General features: G+C 41.8%; 1 protein-coding gene across 1 annotated transcript in view; it reads right to left on the bottom strand.

Annotated features, from left to right (window-relative positions):
- Positions 1-6,723: 6,723 nt before the first annotated feature.
- SLC13A1 (solute carrier family 13 member 1) overlaps positions 6,724-21,464 on the bottom strand; it is a 51,809-nt gene continuing 37,068 nt past the window's right edge. The window contains exons 9-15 of the mRNA XM_045032784.1: positions 20,355-20,453; positions 20,159-20,260; positions 14,239-14,342; positions 11,964-12,073; positions 9,336-9,497; positions 7,812-7,949; positions 6,724-7,663 (exon numbers count right to left, since the gene is read on the bottom strand). Coding sequence (XP_044888719.1) covers positions 7,520-7,663; positions 7,812-7,949; positions 9,336-9,497; positions 11,964-12,073; positions 14,239-14,342; positions 20,159-20,260; positions 20,355-20,453 — 859 coding nt within the window. The 3' untranslated portion in view covers positions 6,724-7,519. The remainder of the gene's footprint in view (positions 7,664-7,811; positions 7,950-9,335; positions 9,498-11,963; positions 12,074-14,238; positions 14,343-20,158; positions 20,261-20,354; positions 20,454-21,464) is intronic.

The raw sequence follows: 21,464 nt of genomic DNA, 5'->3' as shown, positions 1-21,464 counted from the left end.
GGCAGCCAAGTCAGCATTTGGAACAATCTGCTTGGAAAATTGGTCAATTCAACTTGGAGTGTGAGCACCTGGACCAGCTGTTTTCAATCTACTTACCTTTGTGGACCACATATGCAGCTCTCTATGTGTTATGTGGGCTGCGTCCATATAATACATATACTACCTGTATGGCCCTGAGGATGTCACATGGGCCACAGCTGTGTGCTATTTGGGCTGCAAGCAGCCCTGGGGTTTACCCCTGGTCTGGATGCTTAGAACATCAGCCCTCGCCCCCTGCTATTCAACAGCAGAGAACTATGCTCCTGTCTGGTGTCTGGTGTTGCTTGCCAAAGCTTAACAAAGATTTGCAAATTGTTACCAGGACTTTACAGACAACTCCATTGCAATGGCTACTGATACTTAATAACATAGCACTACCCCATATTCACCGCGAGAAGGCCTCTGTCATGCTGCTGGTCAAGATCCATGACAATAGTGACCTGCCTTTATAGGCAAACCTCTTTAATCACCCACCAACTTGCCTGTCTTCTAGATGCCATTATGGTCATTTATGCCACCACAGAACACAACAGTGGAATGTGCTTGGCTCAATGAGCTATCAGTGATGACAGTTGTTAATCACTCTCTTATCATTGACCCAACCATCTGTCCACAAGGTTTTGATCTGCCAAGGCACCTGTAGTCATCTTTGACCTGGTTTTGAACAGGACATGGCAATGGTGCAGCCAATCTTACTAAATGGGGTTTTTCTAATGACCCACGATGCAGCTGTGGTCAATTTCAGACTATGTTGCATAACCTTAATGAGTGCCCACTAACTTATTTCAACAGCGGGCTACCAGCTCTCCACCTGGCTAATGATGACGCCATCAAATGGCTGGGCACATTGCACATAACGTTGATATATTTTAACTGAAATATTTTTTAAAAGCTTTTTCAAAAAAGGTTAATGTTATGTCTGAACAATCTTAGTTCCATGTTAACAAAGCTGTTTTGTCTGGGAATTTCCTTAGTTTTTTTTTTAAAGTTTAACAGTGGTTCAGTCACAGGAATCTCACATTCACTCAACCACCCACTCCTTTACTCATGAAAGGATAACATTCTTTTAACGAAAATTGTGCTAATTTTATCTGTCACGACTATCATGTAATATCATAATTAAAATATTGGTAAGAATAAAAATCAATTCACTTACAGCATTACATTTCATTTTGACAATAGTGATATAAAATATATAGCAAATATTACTATTTTTATAAGTTAAATAAGGACTATATTTTATAATGCACCCAATACCTCCTCCTCCATATCATACAATGTATGATATTCCCTCATGGTTAGTGATCATGTAGACAAACACCTTATATTAAATAAGTTTGGCAGAATTTGATTTTTATTTTTTTATAATTTTGACATACAATCTGTTAATTTGCAAACATTTTTTTTCAATTTAAATTTTCAGTTGCTCAAAATTATGGGTTTTAAGTTTTTTTTAATGTTTATTTAAATTTTCACACCTGTGGGAAATTATAGCTGGATCAGAAAATAGGGGGGTCAGACAATTAATGACAGTAGACGTAGAGATTCAAAAAGTTAAAGCTTTATAACCAATAACACACAAATTGTCGACATCACATAACAAAATATACAAGGTAAATATCTTTAAATCAAACTAATAAGTTCTCAAGCAGCATTTTTGTTATTTTGCTATCTGTAAATTTCAATCATCATTGATGGAAATATTTTTTCTTCAGTTTGTGTGTGTACAGTGAAATCGATATTTACTGACATTTGCCAGTAAAAATCTAACCCTTCCAAGCCTAATCATAAAGAACATGGACTCTTTGAAGGCCCTTTCAAGCCAGAGCCAGAACATGGTAGGGTAGGAGGAATGCATGTCAGGAGGCATTGGGAAGTGTCCTCTGCTACCCGCTTTAAAATATCCAAAAATAGACAGAACAAATCACTGCAATTTATATTTTCTGCACAACTCTCACTTCCCCCTCCTGCACCCTGCAGATTATTCACTTCAAATGCAATAAGCTGGTAAAAATAACTTTTAAGAGCGCATCCTTTCTTGAAATGTTTAAACCTGTCTCTAGTTTACTTGGATTTTTTTGTATGCTGTCAATGGGATCATTAAAAGCCTCTAAATAAAACAGCAGTAAGGCTGACAGTTCTACTGTACAAACTAAACCTCAGTTTTATAACAAAACAGTTGTCTTAACTGTTAAGGGGCTGGCAAAATTTAACCAGTCAGCATTTTCTTTAATAAAGATGGAGAGAATACAGGTACCCAAGCATGCAAGGAGCTCCATTCTGATTTGATAGAGTATTGCATGCTGGGACCGACAAACTCGGTGGGCCACAATGCCATATTCAAGATGACAATTTCAATCAGTGCTGCTATATCAAGATTAAAACACTCAGTGTGACTCTTAGACAATAAGGAATTGTCTTGGTAAGACAATAGATATCCTTTGGATTGTAAACCATGGATAACAAAGGCCTGGTCTACACTACACGTTTAAACTGAATTTAGCAGCATTATACCGATTTAACCCTGCACCCATCCACACAATGAGGCCCTTTATATCGATATAAAGGGCTCTTTAAACTGGTTTCTGTACTCCTCCCCGACGAGAGGAGTAGCGCTGAAATCGGTATTGCCATGTCGGATTAGGGTTAGTGTGGCTGCAAATTGACGGTATTGGCCTCCGGGAGCTATCCCACAGTGCACCATTGTGACCGCTCTGGAAAGCCATCTGAACTCGGCCAGGTAGACAGGAAAAGCCCCGTGAACTTTTGAATTTCATTTTCTGTTTGCCCAGCATGGAGCTCTGATCAGCACGGGTGGCGATGCAGTCCCAAATCCAAAAAGAGCTCCAGCATAGACCGTATGGGAGATACTGGATCTGATCACTGTATGGGGAGACAAATCTGTTCTATCAGAGCTCCGTTACAGAAGACGAAATGACAAAGCATTTGAAAAAAATCTCCAGACTATGATAGACAGAGGCCACAGCAGGGACTCAGCACAGTTCTGCGTGAGAAGCGTAACGGAAAGCCAAAGAATCAAATGGACGCTCATGGAGGGAGGGAGGGGGTACTGAGGACTCCAGCTATCCCACAGTCCCCACAGTCTCCGAAAAGCATTTGCATTCTTGGCTGGGCTCCAAGTGCCTGAAGGGTCAAAAACATTTTCCCAGGTGTTTCAGGGTGTATGTCGTCAATTTACACCCTTCACTCCCCCCCCGAAAGAAAAGGGAAAAAAATCGTTTCTCGCCTTTTTTCAATGTGACCCTATGTCTACTGCATGCTGCTGGTAGACGGGGTGCCGGAGCGCTAAACAGCAGCATCCTCTCCCCTCCCCTCCCCGGTGGCAGACGGTACAGTACAGAAGGACTGGTATCCGTTCTCGTCATCAGCCCATGAGTGCTCCTGGCTGGCCTTGGTGAGGTTGGCCGGGGGCGCCTGGGTAAAAATAGGAATGACTCCTGGTCATTCCCAGCAGATGGTACAGAATGGCTGGTAACCATCCTCATCATAGCAACTGGGGGCTGAGCTCCATCACCCCTCCCCCCGTCATGTATAAAGAAAAGATTCTGTACTGCCTGGACTATCATAGCAGCGGAAGGCTGGTCTCCTCTCCCCCCCTACCCTTTAATGTCCTGCCTGGACTATCATAGCAGCTGGAGGCTTCCTCCCCCTCATTTTATCTCACTAAAAAGTCTGTGTTTCTTATTCCTGCATTCTTTATTACTTCATCACACAAATGGGGGGACACTGCCACGGTAGCCCAGGAGGGTTGGGGGAGGAGGGAAGCAATGGGTGGGGTTGTTGCAGGGGCACCCCCTAGAATGGCATGCAGCTCATCATTTCTGCGGGATCTCTGGGGCTCTGACATGGAGCGGCTGTGCTCTCTGGTTCTCTAGTACACTTGCCCCATATTCTAGGCAGGACTGACTCTATTTTTAGACAAAACATAGGAAGGGAATGACCCAGAGGGTCATTCCCATTTTTGCCTATGTGCCCCCGGCCGACCTCAGCGAGGCCAGCCAGGAGCACCCATGATAGCAGCAGACGGTACAGAACGACTGATAACCGTCATCTCATCGCCAATTTACAATGGCATGGTAGACGGTACAATATGACTGGTAACCATCTCTGCTATCTTGCAAAGGCAAATGAATGCTGCTGTGTAGCACTGCAGTACCGCGTCTGTCAGCAGCATCCAGTACACATACGGTGACAGTGACAAAAGGCAAAACGGGCTCCATGATTGCCATGCTATGGAGTCTGCCAGAGCAATCCAGGGGAAAAGGGCGCGAAATGATTGTCTGCAGTTGCTTTCCCGGAGGAAGGATTGAGTGACGATATTTACCCAGAATCACCCGCGACACTGTTTTTGCATTGGGATCGCAACCCAGAATTCCAATGAGCAGGGGAGACTGCGGGAACTATGGGATAGCTACGGGATAGCTACCCACAGTGCAACGCTCTGGAAATCGACACTAGCCTCGGTACATGGACGCACACCGCCGAATTAATGTGCTTAGTGTGGCCGCGTGCAATCGACTTTATACAATCTGTTTTACAAAACCGGTTTATGTAAAATCGGAATAATCCCGTAGTATAGACGTACCCTTAGGATGTCACATTCATTGTGGCAAAGGCACAGGAAGTTTGCTTACTTCATGTTTTCCATGGCAGAAGACAATATGCCCCCTTTCTTTAAACTTGCCAAGAAAATATCTTTGTAAAATTTTGCTTCCTGGGATTATCTGAAGAGACACCAATCTTATTTTTGTGAGGTTCCCCAGGGGGAAAAAACACTCCTATCATCCCATCCCACTCCTATCGTCCCATACACTGTTTGTAAGGCAGCCCCAAGGGTGGACCTGATCTCAAATATGTAGACTTGAGTCTAACACTTGGATGATGGTACACATAACTCACTAACTACTATAACCCAATAAGAGGCGAATGTTATAGCTCTTAATCTGAAAAACACATTGTAACAATGTAAATGATCTCTAAACAGCTTTTAACTGCAAACTTCCTCTTCAATCACATGGGCTTTTTTAATGTTTCTAACATTAATACAGTCTAGGAAGCTTAAAATTGTACCTATCCTGAAGGAGATAACTTGTTAAGGAGAGTTGCATTTTAACTCGCCAGGACTGTATACTGTGTATTAATCTAAAGAATGCATCTATTGTTTTGACAGGTCCTGAGCAGAGAATTATTCTGATAGTTTATTCTTCACTCTTATAGGCTCCAATTCAGGAGAGCATCTCTATCTAGGACAACTCTAAAGTATGTCCGTAACTTTAAGTAAATGCTTAATTCACCTATTCTTGAATGTGGCCACCCTGGCCGCAGGCAACCACCAGCGGGTTTACCTATGGCCACGACAGCTTCCTGGGCATTGATAAAGGGGTGTGGCAAAGCAATGGCCCCTCCCCTTCCTCCCTGTTGCACCACTCTGCATGTCTTCAGAGACAGGTGGGGTACAACGCTGAAGGAGCAAGGCGAGTTCTGTACTGGGGAAGGAGGCTTAGTGGCGCTCAGACTTCAGCCCTGGGGTGGTTGGGTGGCAGGGACTTAGGGAGCCTGGCTGCAGACTAGGGCTCCAGTCATGGGGCTGCACACTCCAACCCCTGGTCGCGCGGCGACGGGCTCCGATCCCTGGCTCTGGCCGCGTGATGCCAACCCCCAATCCCACCAGCGGCTGCTGGCCCCAGGCGCTGACCCCCCATCCGTGCACCAACCCCCTACCCTACCCTGGGGGCTGGCCCCAGGCACTGACCCTGAGCTCCAGCAGCTGCCCGTCCTGGGTGCAGATCCCCAGTGCTGGTCTTGGGCTCTGGCGAGTGCTAGCTCTGGATGCTGACCCTTCGCTCTGGCCGTGCGACAGCAGGTGCAGACCCCAAGTGTCAGCCCCAAACCTGTTGGCAGTCAAACCCTGGCCACATGCTCTGACTCCCAGCCCTGGCTGCTGACCCCGGGCACTGCTCCTGGATGTCGACCCTGGGTTCCGGCAGGTTCTGGCCATGGGCACCGATCCCCAGCCCCAGACACCAGCCCTGGGTGCAGATCCCCAGCCCCAGTCATGCAGCAGCGGACACCAACCCCAGGGTCCGGTATATGCTGGCCCTGGATGTCGACCTCCAGTCCCAGTTGCACAGCAGCTGTCGCCAGTAGGTGCTGGCTCAGGACACTGATTACTAGCCCCATCTGTGCAGCAGCAGGCATGGACCCCAGGCTCTGACCCTGGGTGCTGACCCTCAGCCCAGTTGCACAGCATAAGGTGCTGGTCCAGGTGCCAACCCCCAGCTACATGGCAGTGGGTGCTGATCCCCAGCCCTGGGCGCCGATTCCCAGCCCTGGCCACACAACTGGGGGAATGACCCTGGGCTCCAGTGGGTGCTGGGCCAGGGCACCGACCCCTAGCCCCAGGTGCTGACCCGCATCTCTGACCACGTGGTCGTGGAGCCCCCCATCCATCGCCCCTGGCCTCTGCTGCCTCACCCTCAACCCCTCCATTCAGGACTTACCGTGCAAGGACTTCCTGTGAAAAGTGATATTAACAAACATACAAATATGACTTTTCACAGCATTATTTGTATTGAGTCTGCAAAAAAAAAATCCTACATGAATAAATTACAATGATCTGGATGTGTATACATGCATATTTATTTGTTTTTCCTAAAGTTAATTAAGTATTTTAGGAAAAAGTATCAGTGCGGCCACCAGCAAGAGTTGGTGGCTGCACTCTGAGACCACCAAAAAATTTGTTGTGAGAACCTCTGGCTTAAGTACAGTCCTGGCTAGGGATAGAATTAAATAAATGCTTAATTGCTTTCCTGAACTGGGGTCTAAATGATTTTCCCTGCAGATAGTAAGGGGATGGCCAGAGAAACGTTGACAGAAAAGCGGGAGTATAAATACCCAGGCAGCTCTCCACCGATTGTACTTTTCCTACAAGATCAGATTTATGGACAGAGCAGTGAATGGATTGTTCAGACAATCCCCAGCCTGACCTTTCATTTGTAATCATCATCATCATCATCATCTAAAATTTTATGACTTGAAAAAAAACCCAAAACACCCCCAACAACCAAAAATACAGTGTGTTCTACAGACCAGCAGCAAATGTTCCTACAACATTTAAAATGTTAAAATAGATAGCTCCTGTTATTTTATGACCCTAAGAACAGGGCCAAATTGTCATTCATAAAGAATGTGCACATTCACAGATGGTACTCAACAACATATACAAGTAAAATCTGAATAAGACGACCTGGCTAAGAAACACATTCAAGCTTCATGGTGTTTGCAAAGCCCATATTTGGATAACATTATTCCTGATTAGGATCAGCAGATCATCAATCCCTGGGACTGGGAAATATGGACTTCAAAGTAACATGGATCACTATCGTTATTGTAGTGTATTTTGCATTTCTACTAACTCACCAAGTAATAGTAAAAAAACCCACAAAAACCTTGCCAGTTTTTACGGCCCTGTGTTATTCATAGTGGAAAGATCTGGTGCCCAACTTGGATATGTTTGAAGATCAAACAGGGGCACTGCCCATGTTGTGACAGCAAGCATAACTACAGCAACTCCGATGATATTAACACCCAAGCCAGCTTTCACCTAGAGTAATAACAAAAATCAAAAGTTGGTATCAGAAAAACTAAGCAATTCTGAAGAAAATTTCCAAAATGGCAAAATCAGACATCAGCATTAGTGTGATTATCAGAAAGCAGCACTGGATGTTATGGTATTTCTGTTAATAACTCACCATGTCAATAACTTTCAAATGACCATATGAAAATACAATGGCATTGGGTGGATTTGCTACGGGAAGTAGGAACGCAAACGAAGTACACAGTGTAGTCGGTATCAAAATATAAAGTGGGTTCACATGAATAGCTTCAGCCTGCCAGATGGTAAAGATAATGAGAAATAACAGATTTCCAGGGACACATACCTACAAATTATTACTTGCTACAATAATACAAGCACATGAATGAACTGAATAACTTGTTCAAATACAAAGAAACAACCTTTTGAAAAGTTTATAAATTTGTTTATATTATAACAAAATATTATAATTGCAGCTTGATTACATTATAATACTTATTGCAATTATAGTTAATAAACATTAGCATAGTAAGTACAGAGTGTTTTATTAACCACAGAATAAAGCAAGGGCCCCTGCATCAGAGTGTTTACATTCTAAGAGATACAGTGCAACAGTTCAAGAAAGAGCTTTAAAAGAGAGGGGGTGAGATTGAATTTGGATGTGGTAAAAAACAGGAAGTTAGCAAAGGGATTCAGGAAGTTAAGTAATGTGACTGGAGCAGTGGGAGAAGAAGATAATTATATAGGAGCCAGGCAAGACGAGAAGATGGGGAGCTGAACATAGTAGGTTACAAAGGAGGAAGAAGAGTGGGAGGGTAGAGAACACAGAGGGTGCAGATGGTAAAAGGAAGGAGAGGATGAACTTTATGCCATTGCCCCAGTATTTGATCGGGAGGACAGGGAGAGATGGAGAAGCGATTGAGAAAGTGGGAAATACATATTCAGCAACTCTCAGTTGGCTTACTACTATTTTTCAGATTGAGCTTGTCAAAGATTTTGATTTGTGATTTCTCAACAAAATGTTTTCTCAAAAAAAATTCAATTTTGATAAAACCCTCTGTCAGAAATTTTCTTGGAAACACTTCCATTTTAAAAAACAAGATTAGAGCTTGTTGGGGATTTTTTGATTTTCAAAGCATTCAAAATTCCATCAAAATTAGAATTTTTTTTTTAAAAATCATGTTTTTTGTTTGTTTTAAACTATTTCTTTGACCAGCTTGGTTTTTAAGCTGATGGCACCCATGCTTTGAGAGTCCATTATATATTATTGTCATGGTCTCTTGGGGTGGTCTCTTGAGGGGTCTCAGCTTCTCCTGACTGAACCATCTTACTTTGCTTCTCAGTCAGGTCAGTTCCTGGACCCTCACCTTCAATTAGGTCTATCAGTCCTTCAATTTTAGGACTTGCAATCTTCTTACTTTTTCTTGAAGGCAGCCTGGAACAGGACTGTCACCCCTTTGCTATCCCAGGGCTTTCTACCTCCCCTTCTGGCCCTGTACTCTCCCCTTTATAGCAGGTTTTGTTTTCTCTACTGGTTGCAGCTGTGGGTGCCTGCCTCCACGATTGGCAGCTGCTCGGTGTGTGTGTGTGAGTTTATAGACGCATTACAATTATATAGTGTATTTTTCTTGGATAGAGCAAAGAACACGAAGGTTAAAACAGACCTAGATAGAGTACTCACCAAAGGTGATAGTATAGGCAAGAATATAGTGATGGTAGCTGGATTGCTGGCCACTTCTGTTACTGAGGTGACAATCAGAGATGATATTAGGATAATCAACCACATCGGTAATGATCCCAGAGGGGTTAATTTGCTTCCTATCCAAGCTGATAGTTTTGAAACCTGAATAAGGAATAGGATTATACAATTATTGAATGAAAAATTTAAACAACATAGTATTGATGAAGTTTATTCACTTATTAATATGTGGCATATTTGTATAGTTAGAGATAACACAGATCATAAAATATACTTCATCCTACCATGTGTTTTATTGCAGTGTTCTCATATCCAGACATTGCATTTCTTCTCCTAAGCCAAGTGGACAAACTATACTGCAATGTTTATAACTTACAGATGTTTACAGAGACAACCTGGAACAGGTACAGAGAAGGGCTACTAGGATGATCTAAGGAATGGAAAACCTGTTTTATGAAAGGAGACTCAAAGAGCTTGGCTTGTTTAGCCTAACCAAAAGAAGGCTGAAGGGAGATATGATGGCTCTCTATAAATATATCAGAGGGATAAATACCAGGGAGGGAGAGGAATTATTTAAGCTCAGTACCAATGTGGACACAAGAACAAATGGATATAAACTGGCCATCAAGAAGATTCGACTTGAAATTAGACAAAGGTTTCTAACTATCAGAGAAGTGAAGTTCTGGAACAGCCTTCCAAGGCGAGCAGTGGGGGCAAAAGACATATCTGGCTTCAAGACTAAGTTTGATAAGTTTATGGAGGGGATGGTATGATGGGATAGCCTAATTTTGGCAATTAATTGATTTTTGACTATTAGCGGTAAATATGCCCAATGGTCTGTGATGGGATAGTAGATGGGGTGGGATCTGAGTTACTACAGAGAATTCTTTCTTGGGTGTCTGGCTGGTGAGTTTTGTCCACATGCCCAGGGTTTAGCTGATAGCCATATTTGGGGTCGGGAAGGAATTTTCCTCAAGGGCAGATTGGCAAAGGCTCTTGGAGTTTTTTGCTTTCCTCTGCAACGTGGGGCACAGGTCACTTGCTGGAGGATTCTCTGCATCTTGAAGTCTTCAAACCATGATTTGAGGACTTCAATGGCTCAGACATAGGTTAGGGGTTTGTTGCGGGAGTGGGTGGGTGAGATTCTCTGGCCTGCGTTGTGCAGGTCAGACTAGATGATCATAATGGTCCCTTCTGACCTTAAAGTCTATGACTCCATGACTCTAACCTCAAATGTTTTAAGTCTGCTCAAAAAAGAACTAGATAAATTCATGGAGGATAGGTCAATCAATGGCTATTAGCCAGGATGGGCAGGGATGGTTTCCCTAGCCTCTGTTTGCTAGAAGCTGGGAATGGGTGACAGGGGATGGATCACTTGATGATTACCTGTTCTGTTCATTCCCTCTAGGGCACCTGGCATTGGCCGCTCTCAGAAGACAGGATACTGGGTTAGACGGACCTTTGGTCCGACCCAGTATGGCCGTTCTTATGTTCTTATGTTACTAGATAACCTTTAGGGCCAAATCTTGCTCACCTTAGTTATGGGATAAAACAGTGGTGTTCTACATGGGAGCTCAACCCAGGCAGAATAAAGCTGGAAGAATTTTTTTGGCAGACCGTTTATTCACTGAAAAATGCAGTTTTGGGCAACCTAACACTATCTGCGAATTTGTTTTCACTGGATAGTTTAAACTGAGAAACCTTTAAATTTTTTGGGCTGGAGTCAGAGCTCTCATAACTTTTAGCCTAGTAGTTGGGGCATGCAGCCAGGCTCAGTTCTCCTCACTACCTGATGTTGAGAAGAGATTTAAACTCAGCTCTAGCCTATGCTATAAGAAGATTGCCTTAGCCACTGGGATGGGTACCTGTCAATTTCTCTGGTTGAAGCTGTTCTACTGCGTATAATTAATTAACTAACCAGTGGAATAGGACTTGAACTTGAGGCTCTCTCATCCTAGACGTTTATCCTAACATCCACATAGCTCCACAATCTGTCTCAATCACAGTTTCTTGCCAAACTTAGGATGTGGGAGACCAAAATTCAAATCTGCTTTCTGGAGTCATGTTATTTGTTTGTATAGTTTCTAGTACAATGGAATTCTAAATCCATCTATGGATCCCTAACAGCTACCACAGTAATAATAACAAGTAATACAAACTGCGACAGGATTAAAAGATTTTGAAATGACTTCACTGACCAAAATATTTGTATTTTTTCTCCAGTTCATTGCTTGACTTTAGATTTTTTTTTTCAACAACAGAAAAATATAAACTGTTCAGATAACAAAGGATTTGGATTAACTGGGAGTCATTTATATACAGTGAAATTCAGCAAATAAGTCTTTATGTCAAACTTCTGTGCACAAAGACTTAGATGCTGCTAGCTTCAGGCATATAATTTATGAAGTCTGTTAATTGAGGCTTGGATCTGTTTTTTTTAGTGCCCAATATGAATATTCTTGAATCTTCTCTGCATTTCAGTGTTCCAGGTTTAATTGTTAGCAAGACACACTTGTAAAATGACAGAATAACCTTGAATATGCCAGTAGGCTGTGTTTTTCTCAGCACAGGTCATGTTAATTGTTCAGAATCTTGTAGAAATTGCATTACCTCACAGCCCTCTGCCAGTGCAAAACCTCCACCAACAAGAATCGTTATCTCCCAGGGCATGCATGACTGAAATTCCTTCCAAGTAATCAGAGGAGTGTAATCAAAAATAGCTAGGGGAAAAAAAAAAGTTTTAAAAAGACATCTCGATATAACTTCTCTCCAGATATGCAAGTGAAACATGTAAAGGCAAATCTTTATAATCAAATTAAGAAGGCTTTTCTTCTCATCATCTTGAACTTCCTGGGGAAGACCCTTTGCAGCTCTGAATTGTCATTACACCATTGACTTCAGTGGAGCCATGATACTTCACACCAGCTGAGAAGCTGCCCCCTTATGAAAGATAGATATTGATGGGCCTAATGCAGCAAGATGGCTACTCTACTTAAATAGTTTGCAGTGTAAATTCTGGGCTTCACTGAGACACATTTAGGATCTGATCTTGTATTCCTTGTTCCTCTAAAAAATTCACTGATTTCAGGAGGAGTTTTGAGTACATACAGAATTCCAGCTCAGGTCATATTCTAAGCTGGGTAAATTACTTTCTAAGACAGGAGAATGGAATGAAAATAGACTCATTCACCATTTTATATTTTCCTAAAGTTAATGTAAATAAGAGCTGAAAATATTTTGTTAAGAAACAAACCCTAGTGTCTGATCCAAAGCCCACTGAAATCAATGGAAAGGTTTCCACTCAATTCAATGGGCTTTGGATCACGTGCCTACTTAGAGTGAACTTCTGCTGGCCTTACACTGATTCTGTTCTTACTCTGCAAGTACTACCACTTGATTTCCTTGGCAAGGAATTAATTTCCTGCTAAGGTACTACTCATTGTGATGGTGGCAGAATTAGCCCCTTAGTGAGGAAAGAAAAAAACCCGCAAACCAGTAACACCCCCACAAAAAATCCCACACTTGTTACCTAGAAAAATGTATATATACACAATTCTGATTCTCATTTATGCTATAGACACTTTACACAACTCTACCACTGTAAGGAGACCTTAAAGCAAGTATAAATTTCAAGGCCCCTTTCCATTTATGCCCTTTTCAAAACCTCTTTCCATGGCCAAAGCTATTTAAAGCCACCTATTGTAAATGAGCAGGAGCGGTGCCAGAGTTTCTGGCGCCCTAGGCAGAATTCGGGGGGGCGACATTTTGTGCGCTCTCCACAGAGCGTGTGGGAGCTTCTGGTTCCACTCCCATCGTGCCGCCAAAGAAGGACCCTCCGCTGAAATGCCGCAGGCAACAGCGGCAGTCATTGAGCTGCTCAATTGCCTGCCACTGTTTTCCGCGGCACGTCGACAGAAGGTCCTTCTCCGGTGGCACGACGGAAGCAGAACCGGAAGCTCCCATGTGCCCCATGGTAAGCGCACAAAATGCCGCCCCCCAAATCCTGGCGCCCTAGGCGACCGCCTAGGGTCGCCTAATGGAAGCGCCGGCTCTGTAAATGAGAATCCGACCCATATATGTATATATCAGTGAACCCATTTTTTGAACACATGAGCTAGTTTATGTACCATAGCAACAATAATATATAAAGTAACATTCAGTGTTACATGGACTTCGAGTTAATTTGGATTTACATGAGTGAAACTGAACAAAATATGTCCCAAAGAATTTTTTAACAATCAAATATACTTCTCGCCACTTATCCAGCTATTTTTAATTTGTTCTATTTGGTCTTCACTCAGTTTGGACACTGAAATGAAGCTCAGTATCACTTTCTCATCATAGGTCAGTTTTGCTTTCTGAAGGCTTGTCTTCACTATCAGGGTGATCGACACTACTGCAATTGATGCAATGGGTGTCAATTTAGTGGGTCTAGTGAAGACATGCTAAATCGACATCAGAGTGCTCGCCAGTCAACTCTGGTATTCCAGCTCCCCAAGAAGAGTAAGGGAAATCGACCAGAGTCACGTAATTTAGGTTGTAGATGGAGTCGCGTAATTTAGGTTGAATTAGCCCGATAGTGAAGATGAGCCCTAGATCTCATGCACTAACTCAATGCTCTTGTGTTCTGGTTTCTAGCACTGCAGGGAGATGTTTAAATGGGAACAAAAACTATTTGAATTGATATCATGAACATTTTTCGATTTCTATCAGGTTTTTCTAACAATCTCCATCGCCTATCCACTTTTCCTTTTATTTAACAAAATCTAGTGTACCTGTTGGGCTTAAATACCTGATAGAGTTCCTAGACCAAACACTGAATTATATTCACATAAGGTCACTACAATCCTTGGTCTAACAAAGGTCCAATAAAAATATACCCAACTGTTCTCTCCATTTGAAGTCCTAGACAAAGTTTTTGCTGGAATAATGAAGAAGAGGAGGCCAATTAATAAGGCAGCTGTTGAATCTGTAGCAAAGCCTGGGTATCTAAGGAGAGATTAAATGTATTTTTAGTAAATAAAGAATAAAGGATATACAGCTCCAGGAAAAATAATATTCTGTAGAAACAGCATACAAGAAGAATATTATAAATACTAAAACTTTTGGTCTGTGTGTGACTGCACAGTAATTTGTCACATTCTATCAAGTTTATAAATCTGCAGTTATATGGTTCCCATTTTCACAAAATAATAATAATAAATAAATAAATAAAAAAGGCCAGATTCTTGGGTGTAATATAGTTGCGTTGCACTTCTCGCAGTGGTAGAATCTAGCAATAGAGCCAAGGTAACTGGTCCCAGGAAGATCATTCCTGCCCAAAGAGGGATCCTCTCATGATCTAGAGATGACATGGAGCCTTTTATGGCAACCTCTCTCTGCTGCCACCATAGGAGGCATAACCACAGAGTCTGGGGTGCCCCTATGCTGCACTGGTCTCTGGGTGCATTTACAGCTCCTTGGAACTGTTTGAAAGTGGTGCAAATTAGAGTAGCCCTTCCGCTGCTCTGTTTACTACTGGGGATCAGCTTAGCACAGAGCAGGCCCAGGATCAGAGGAATGAAAAGGTGAGCTTTATGCCACCTTAACACACAAATACTCACACAATTTATGCTGTGTGCTTCTCAGGCATAGGCAAGGATCTAGTCCATTGTGTCCAGTTCTGCACTTCTTACTCAGCCAAAACTCCCGTTAAGTAGAACGAGAATTTTGCTTGAGCAAGACGGATCCGAGCCAATGTCTTGTCAGTATTTATTTATTTATTTGCAAAGGGCCCTTGGGATCTCCTTATTTTTTGATTGATACAGAGTATTTTTCCTTCCAGCATCATGCCACATTTCCACATATTTTTGGTCCTATCCTGGTTTATATGTTCCAGGAATAATTTGACCCTTAGGTTTTATATTATGTTAGCTATTTCCTTGGAATAAACCATCACACTTTGTTACACTTTATAACATTGTATAATCCAACAGGGCAACCTAGGGTATCCTAAATCTATTAACAATGCTGAGTGAAACTCAAAGATATTTTAATATGAATATTGCACTGAAACCACCTCATAGTTCTTCTAAAACTAATTTTGTCCCACAAACTCTCATGTGAAAGGAACACTACTAGCTAGCTTCTTAAGGATGTAAAAAGAGGAATGGTCCATAAATGCTGGGAGTGTGCCTTAAAAATATTTTTGTTCTGTTGTCTGCTACCATGGAAAAGATTTGTTTTTGCAGGCTATCATTTTTATAAATAATATGTGGGACACATGAATGCCACTGCTACTGCAATACCCTTATGGCTGCATGTACAATACTCATGTGACAATATTGCTCAACCTTCCCGCTTCATCAGTTCCTAGAAGAACTGAACTTATTTGTAGCCCTCTTCATTACTTTAACCATAAAACTTCATTCCATAAAAACCTCTGTTCTTAAAATATGCAAAATATATTAAATGTGTACGTTTGTCAATTCAAAGCATTGATATTCCAAGCAGACATTTATAGGAGGATCCTATTCTGTACTCTGGTATGAACTCACTGGGAGTTGTACTGGACTGTAGGATTTGGCTTGTAATGATATAATGCCTGCAACTACTATGTCTAGGCAGCAGACACATCTGTGAACAATAGTGAGGTTACAGAATTAGATTTTCTGATGCAATTCCATTATTCCTGGAAAATCTGCTCTTGGGACAATACTGCATACACAGAAATGGATTCAAAAGGAGAACAATACCTGAGCTGGAATTAAAAATTAGCAGCTGTCACTGCTGTTTGACATGATGGGCATGGGTGTTTCTCTAACTGTAGTTTTCCAAAGACCACTGTGTATTGAAATATATGATTTTAAGCACCTATTTGCCTGACTTATGATACATGGATACAAAATATGTATCAGCATGAGGTGCTATAAAAATAATTGCCCCATATATCAGGTAGGTAAGGTCCTGTAAGGAAATCTCACAATGGGCTGAATTGAAGCAATCCTGGGAAATAGACCCAGTGGCAACCTAATGTGAATGATTCTATTCAGGTTCTTGTCCCACATTCATCACTGTGTATCTGAACACCTTCCAGAAGTGCATGTAGATGACCTAGTATTAGAATTGAATAAAAAAAATATAATCAATATATGTCATCCTTGCACGCAGTCCACAGTACATTATTATATTAAAATGAAAGTAATTCAACTCCCTGAACAAATTCTTAACTCCCTTCTGAAACTGCAATATGCAAAACTGTATTTCTGATCAACCTAAGGAGGACTGTAAGAATAAGAATATAACTGCTCATTTTTATGGAAATTATTATACAATCAATTAATTATAATAAGAAGCATACTGAATTGCAGGACGTGTTGTTTCTTATGCTTTCATTGTAAAGCAGTACAGGCTTTGTATTTCAACAGGTTAGGTCAGCTATCATACAATACAACATGATTTAGCCTAATGTGAAATGAGACATGTTTGCAGTCTATTTCAAATGAAAACATTAAAGGACATCCACAAGTAACACACTTGTGCAGTACCTGTGAATAGTATAGCTACACTCCACTCCTCTCTTTTTAAGATCAAGATGGTTTGATAAACAATAAACAGAGAAGATAATATAGGAACATATCAGTGTATGCACCTTTAAAAAGCTGTTTACAATTGCTTTGTTAGTATCGGGATAGGTCATTAAGTGGTGCTCTCTGAACATTAAATGCTATTTTAAAGCAGGTAGGCATGTTCAAGTCAGCTTGATTGCTTGATTGGCTGATTGCTTGATTAGCTCAGCACTTTAAAATCTTCTTTAAAAAGATGTGGCTTCATGCAAGAGCAAGATCAGAAGCTCTTCTATTGTTGCTGTGGGGGTAGATTTTTTTTTTGACTTTTTGCTATTGTTTGGAGAAATATGTTTAAAAGATAAAAAAACAATTTTAAAACTACAAGATGCATTATACTGATTATTATAAACTGATTATCTTTCTTTGAGTGTCACAAAATAACTCTACTTAACACTTTACTTTTTCAAAGAGCTACAACCATTAACTAATTATTCCTTACAACACCCTCCCTGTGTAAGTTTTGGGAAGCCAGGCAACTCTGTGTGTGTGTGTGTCTGTGTGTGTATTGATATATAGTAAGGAGAGAACTTACTATCCCAGCTGAGATAGAGATATAGATCTGGGCATCATTATAGATAATACTTAAAGCTAGCAGAGTGAATGAGGTTGCCCAAGGAGAGGCTATATATAGAGACAAGATAGGACAGGCCCCTGGGGGAACAATAACAAACAGCTGGAGAGTGGAAGAGGAGGAGGAGGAGGAGGAGCTACAAGAGGATATGCAGAAGAATTGGTTAGGGAGGTAGGAAGAGAACCAGAAGAGGTGAGAGAATCGTGAGCTTGGGGAGGAGAGTTTTCAGTATAACAAGTGTTCAACATGTCAAAGGCTGCAGATAGACCAAGAAGGGTAAGAATGGAGTTGAGTTATTGATGAGGTGCCCAAGAAATTTAGAAGAGAAAGGAAGATGGGGTGGTACCCGAATAAGCAAGTGGGGTCAAGAAAGGTTTTTTGAGAGAGTGAGATGAAGGGCAATGGAAAAGGAGGAGCTGAGGAGGTCAGGAGACAGAATAGGATTGAAGGACATGCAAATGAGAGGAGGTTGGACACTTTAGAACCAGAGATCATGCTAAAGGAGGAGAAAATGACAGGCTGTGGGAAATGGGGCAGAAAGAGGGGGATTGTTTCACACTGGCTCACATTGATTTTTTTTTTTGAAGAGGTCAGTCAGATATTGGAGGTTGAGGAGGGATTTGAAAGCAGAGGATGCATTTGTGTGGGGGAATCATGCATAGCTAGTCTCTGGATTTTCTCAAGAGTCATTCAGGGGAACACAAGCAGCAGCAGAGAAAGAAGATGCAAGGAGTGAGCCAAGCCTGGGCATGTGTGGGATAAATACAGCTGTTTGAGAGAAGTGCAAAAAAAGCTGAGAATGGATGAGAAGATAGAGTTGTGTGTGGAAACTATGGAGTCAATGTAAGAGTGAGGTAGGACAGGGAGGAGTGGATGGAGGGCATCAGAGAAATGGGTGATAAAGAGTTATAGGACATTTTAATGTAGGCTACCAGATGGATTCTTCCAAGCCCAGAAATAACCAAAAGATGCACTATTTGGTGGCTGAATTATGGTCTGCATGAAGTTACTGATATTTATTATTTTATGACACACTCGAGTGTGCTAGTTGCTTCACAGAAAAACTCCAAAAGGACGGCTCCTTGCCCCAAACACCTTAGAATCTAAATGGAAAACATAACCAGCAAAAAGAAAAACAAGGTGGTTAACACCCCTCCAGTCAGAGGGAGAAAAGGAACAGTGGGGAGGGCAAAGCAGCTCAGGGGAGTTGTTAGTGGATTATAGATTGTTGTAATAAGTCATAAATAGCCCCCTCCCCAACGGGAGAGGTGTTAACAAGCCACTTCACCTTGAATGGTCGCTTGAAATATGTGTTAACTACAGGTGCTAAACAATTTGTTCCACCTTGTTTTCAGCTGTGACATTCTGTGGCCAGGTCTACATTACAGACCTATATCGTTATAACTATGTCGCTTAGAGTGTGAAAAATTTATACGCCAGAGTGACGTAATTATACTGTATTATAGTGACATAATTATACATGATTCCCTCTGTGTAGACAGTGCTGTGACGATAGAAGACATACCATTGACATAGCTGCCACCTCTCAGGGAGGTGGATTAATTATGTCAACAGGAAAGACTTCACTTAAGTGCTACAGCGGTGCAGTTGCAGTATTTTAAGTGTAGACCTTCCCTGAGTTAGTTTCTCATAGCTGAAGAAGAACGCTGTGTAAGCTTGAAAGCTTGTCTCTCTCACCAACAGAAGTTGGTCCAGTAAAAGATTTACCCCACCAACCTTGACTCTCTAATATCCTGGGATTGACATGGTTAAAACAACACAGCATACAGGCAAAAAGGAAGGGGAAGGTGGAAAGAGGCACAGGTTATGTACATGTGATTATGTGGTTATTCCATTTAGGTAACACACCAGTCATGATGGTTCAAGATGTTTGTTTTCTGTTTTGACTGAAACAAAGTGGTGCTTTCAATTGAATTCCTAGTAGGTGGTTGTCTACATCACATCTGGCACCACTGTCTGGAGTTTCAGCAGAGAGGATAAGGACTGAAAGGACATGGAAACTGAAATACCTTTTCCTCCTGGAGGTATTTCCTCCAGGTTCAATTGGAGGCACACTGGAGAGGGTGGGAACAGTATGGAGAAGCTTGCTGTATTTGTTTGGTTTGGTCATCTCATTGGTTATTCACCAAACCACAACCCCTCTCTTCATTCGAATCCACCCTAAAACCCCATTTCTCTGCATTGCTGATAAGCAGCAAGTTAATGTAAACAAAGCACATTTTTACATACTGAAAAGAATCACCAAGATGTGCCCACTCATAACTAATCTCATTTCTCATATAACTACATAATCTCCACCCCCATCCACCCCTTTACTCATTCTCACTCATTGGGCATGTCTAAAATTAGACTGAAGCATGTCAAATGTCCACCATGTCCTTGAATTTGTTCTGTAAAATTAGTACATTTTAGTACTACTACATTTTCAATATTGTACAAAGAAATATTGCTGCCCGTGCTGTTCCCATATTGTAGATAAACAAAGATTTTCAGTGCTGTCAGTCTACAATCTTTCACAAGTACTAAAGTTCACTTTAAATCTAGGAGAAAATGCAAACAATTAAATACAGTATAGTCATTGTTGGTATTTCAGCTGTTTTACTTACTGAAGAAAAAGAGAAGACCATCCAGGGATGAATCCAGGTTCTCTGGTAAACCACAAGAGGGCCATTAAAATGAACAGGACAATGGTAATGATTTCTGGGTAGCTGGAGCAAAAGCACAATTTGTTAGTGTCTGGTTTCCTTACATTTAAATCTGTGCTTGTTTTGAAATGGCCTGATGTTTTGCAGTCTGTTTTACCTTATTGGTCCAAGCTTTGTGTACTCCTCTTTAATCACCTGCGCAGAGGCCTGTTCTCTGGCTGTTTTTTCCTTGCCACATCGGAACATTTCTTTGAAACTGGAATGTAAGTCAACAATAATGGAGTGTTACTCTTACAGGATAGTCACAGATCCCAACCTTTCCAGCTAATTGTACCAATTTACTAGGCTAAGATTTCAGTTCTACCAGCCAGTGCTCATTATCTCCTATTTAATTGTGCACACTCTGAACTTTACAGTACTGATTTGGAGTAACCTGAGCAGGCTGGAGTCTACACAAGTGAATGGGAGCTTGGCAGAGGCAGCAGCAAAATATAGCCCAAAACTCAGGCTTGTCATTAAGGTAGAGGAGGCAACCTAGATCCCTGGGTTCTTTAAAGATGCAGCATGGTCTAGTGGCTGAAGGCATAGGACTAGGAAATGAAAAGCCTTGGGATCTATTCCTCTGATGTCCTGTCCCTTTAAATATTTGAGCCCTCTGCCGTGCAAAACCTCACTTTTGTGTTAGTTTCAGTTTTGCAAGCACGCAGACAGTTGTCTTTCTATCAGTTCCCTCTGTCTTTGCGACTCTCTCCTTCTTTGCTGGGTCCAGAAATATAACATTGGCAAGGCAGGATTTATATCCCATGAGTGTTCAGTGCTCCCATTACCTGAACAACAAAAAGAAAGAGTAAGCAGATAATAACGTGAAAAGGGGACAAAGTTCACCTGGAGGCACAGGGTGACAGACTGCTGTTTTTGCTTCTGGGAACCAGTTCGCTACATAGGGGGAAGTAGGCAATTAGAAGCAGATCAAAGGAAGAGGTTTCTGCTGTTGGAGCTGTTCAAACAAGACAGTGAAGTAGAAGCAAGCAGCCATCTTTGTTGACCAGGTGCAAGCAGGCAGGCAAACAACCTGTAGGCTGCACTACAGGATCGGTAGCCAGCAGAGGGAGCCCAAATGCAGCCAAAAGGAAGAATTCTGAATTTTGCAATGTAAGCAGGCAGCCAGCAGTGGGTGAGCCAGAGCAGATAGTGTACAATTTAAAAAAAAAAAAAGGAATAGAAAGAATTTCCCTGTGGAAGCAATGTCCAGGAGGTGCAAAGTTCA

The sequence above is a fragment of the Mauremys mutica genome, chromosome 1 (assembly GCF_020497125.1).
Source record: "Mauremys mutica isolate MM-2020 ecotype Southern chromosome 1, ASM2049712v1, whole genome shotgun sequence".
Lineage (NCBI taxonomy): Eukaryota > Metazoa > Chordata > Testudines > Geoemydidae > Mauremys > Mauremys mutica.
The sequence above is the reverse complement of the archived record's forward strand: the minus strand, read 5'-3'. Positions and strand labels throughout refer to the sequence as shown.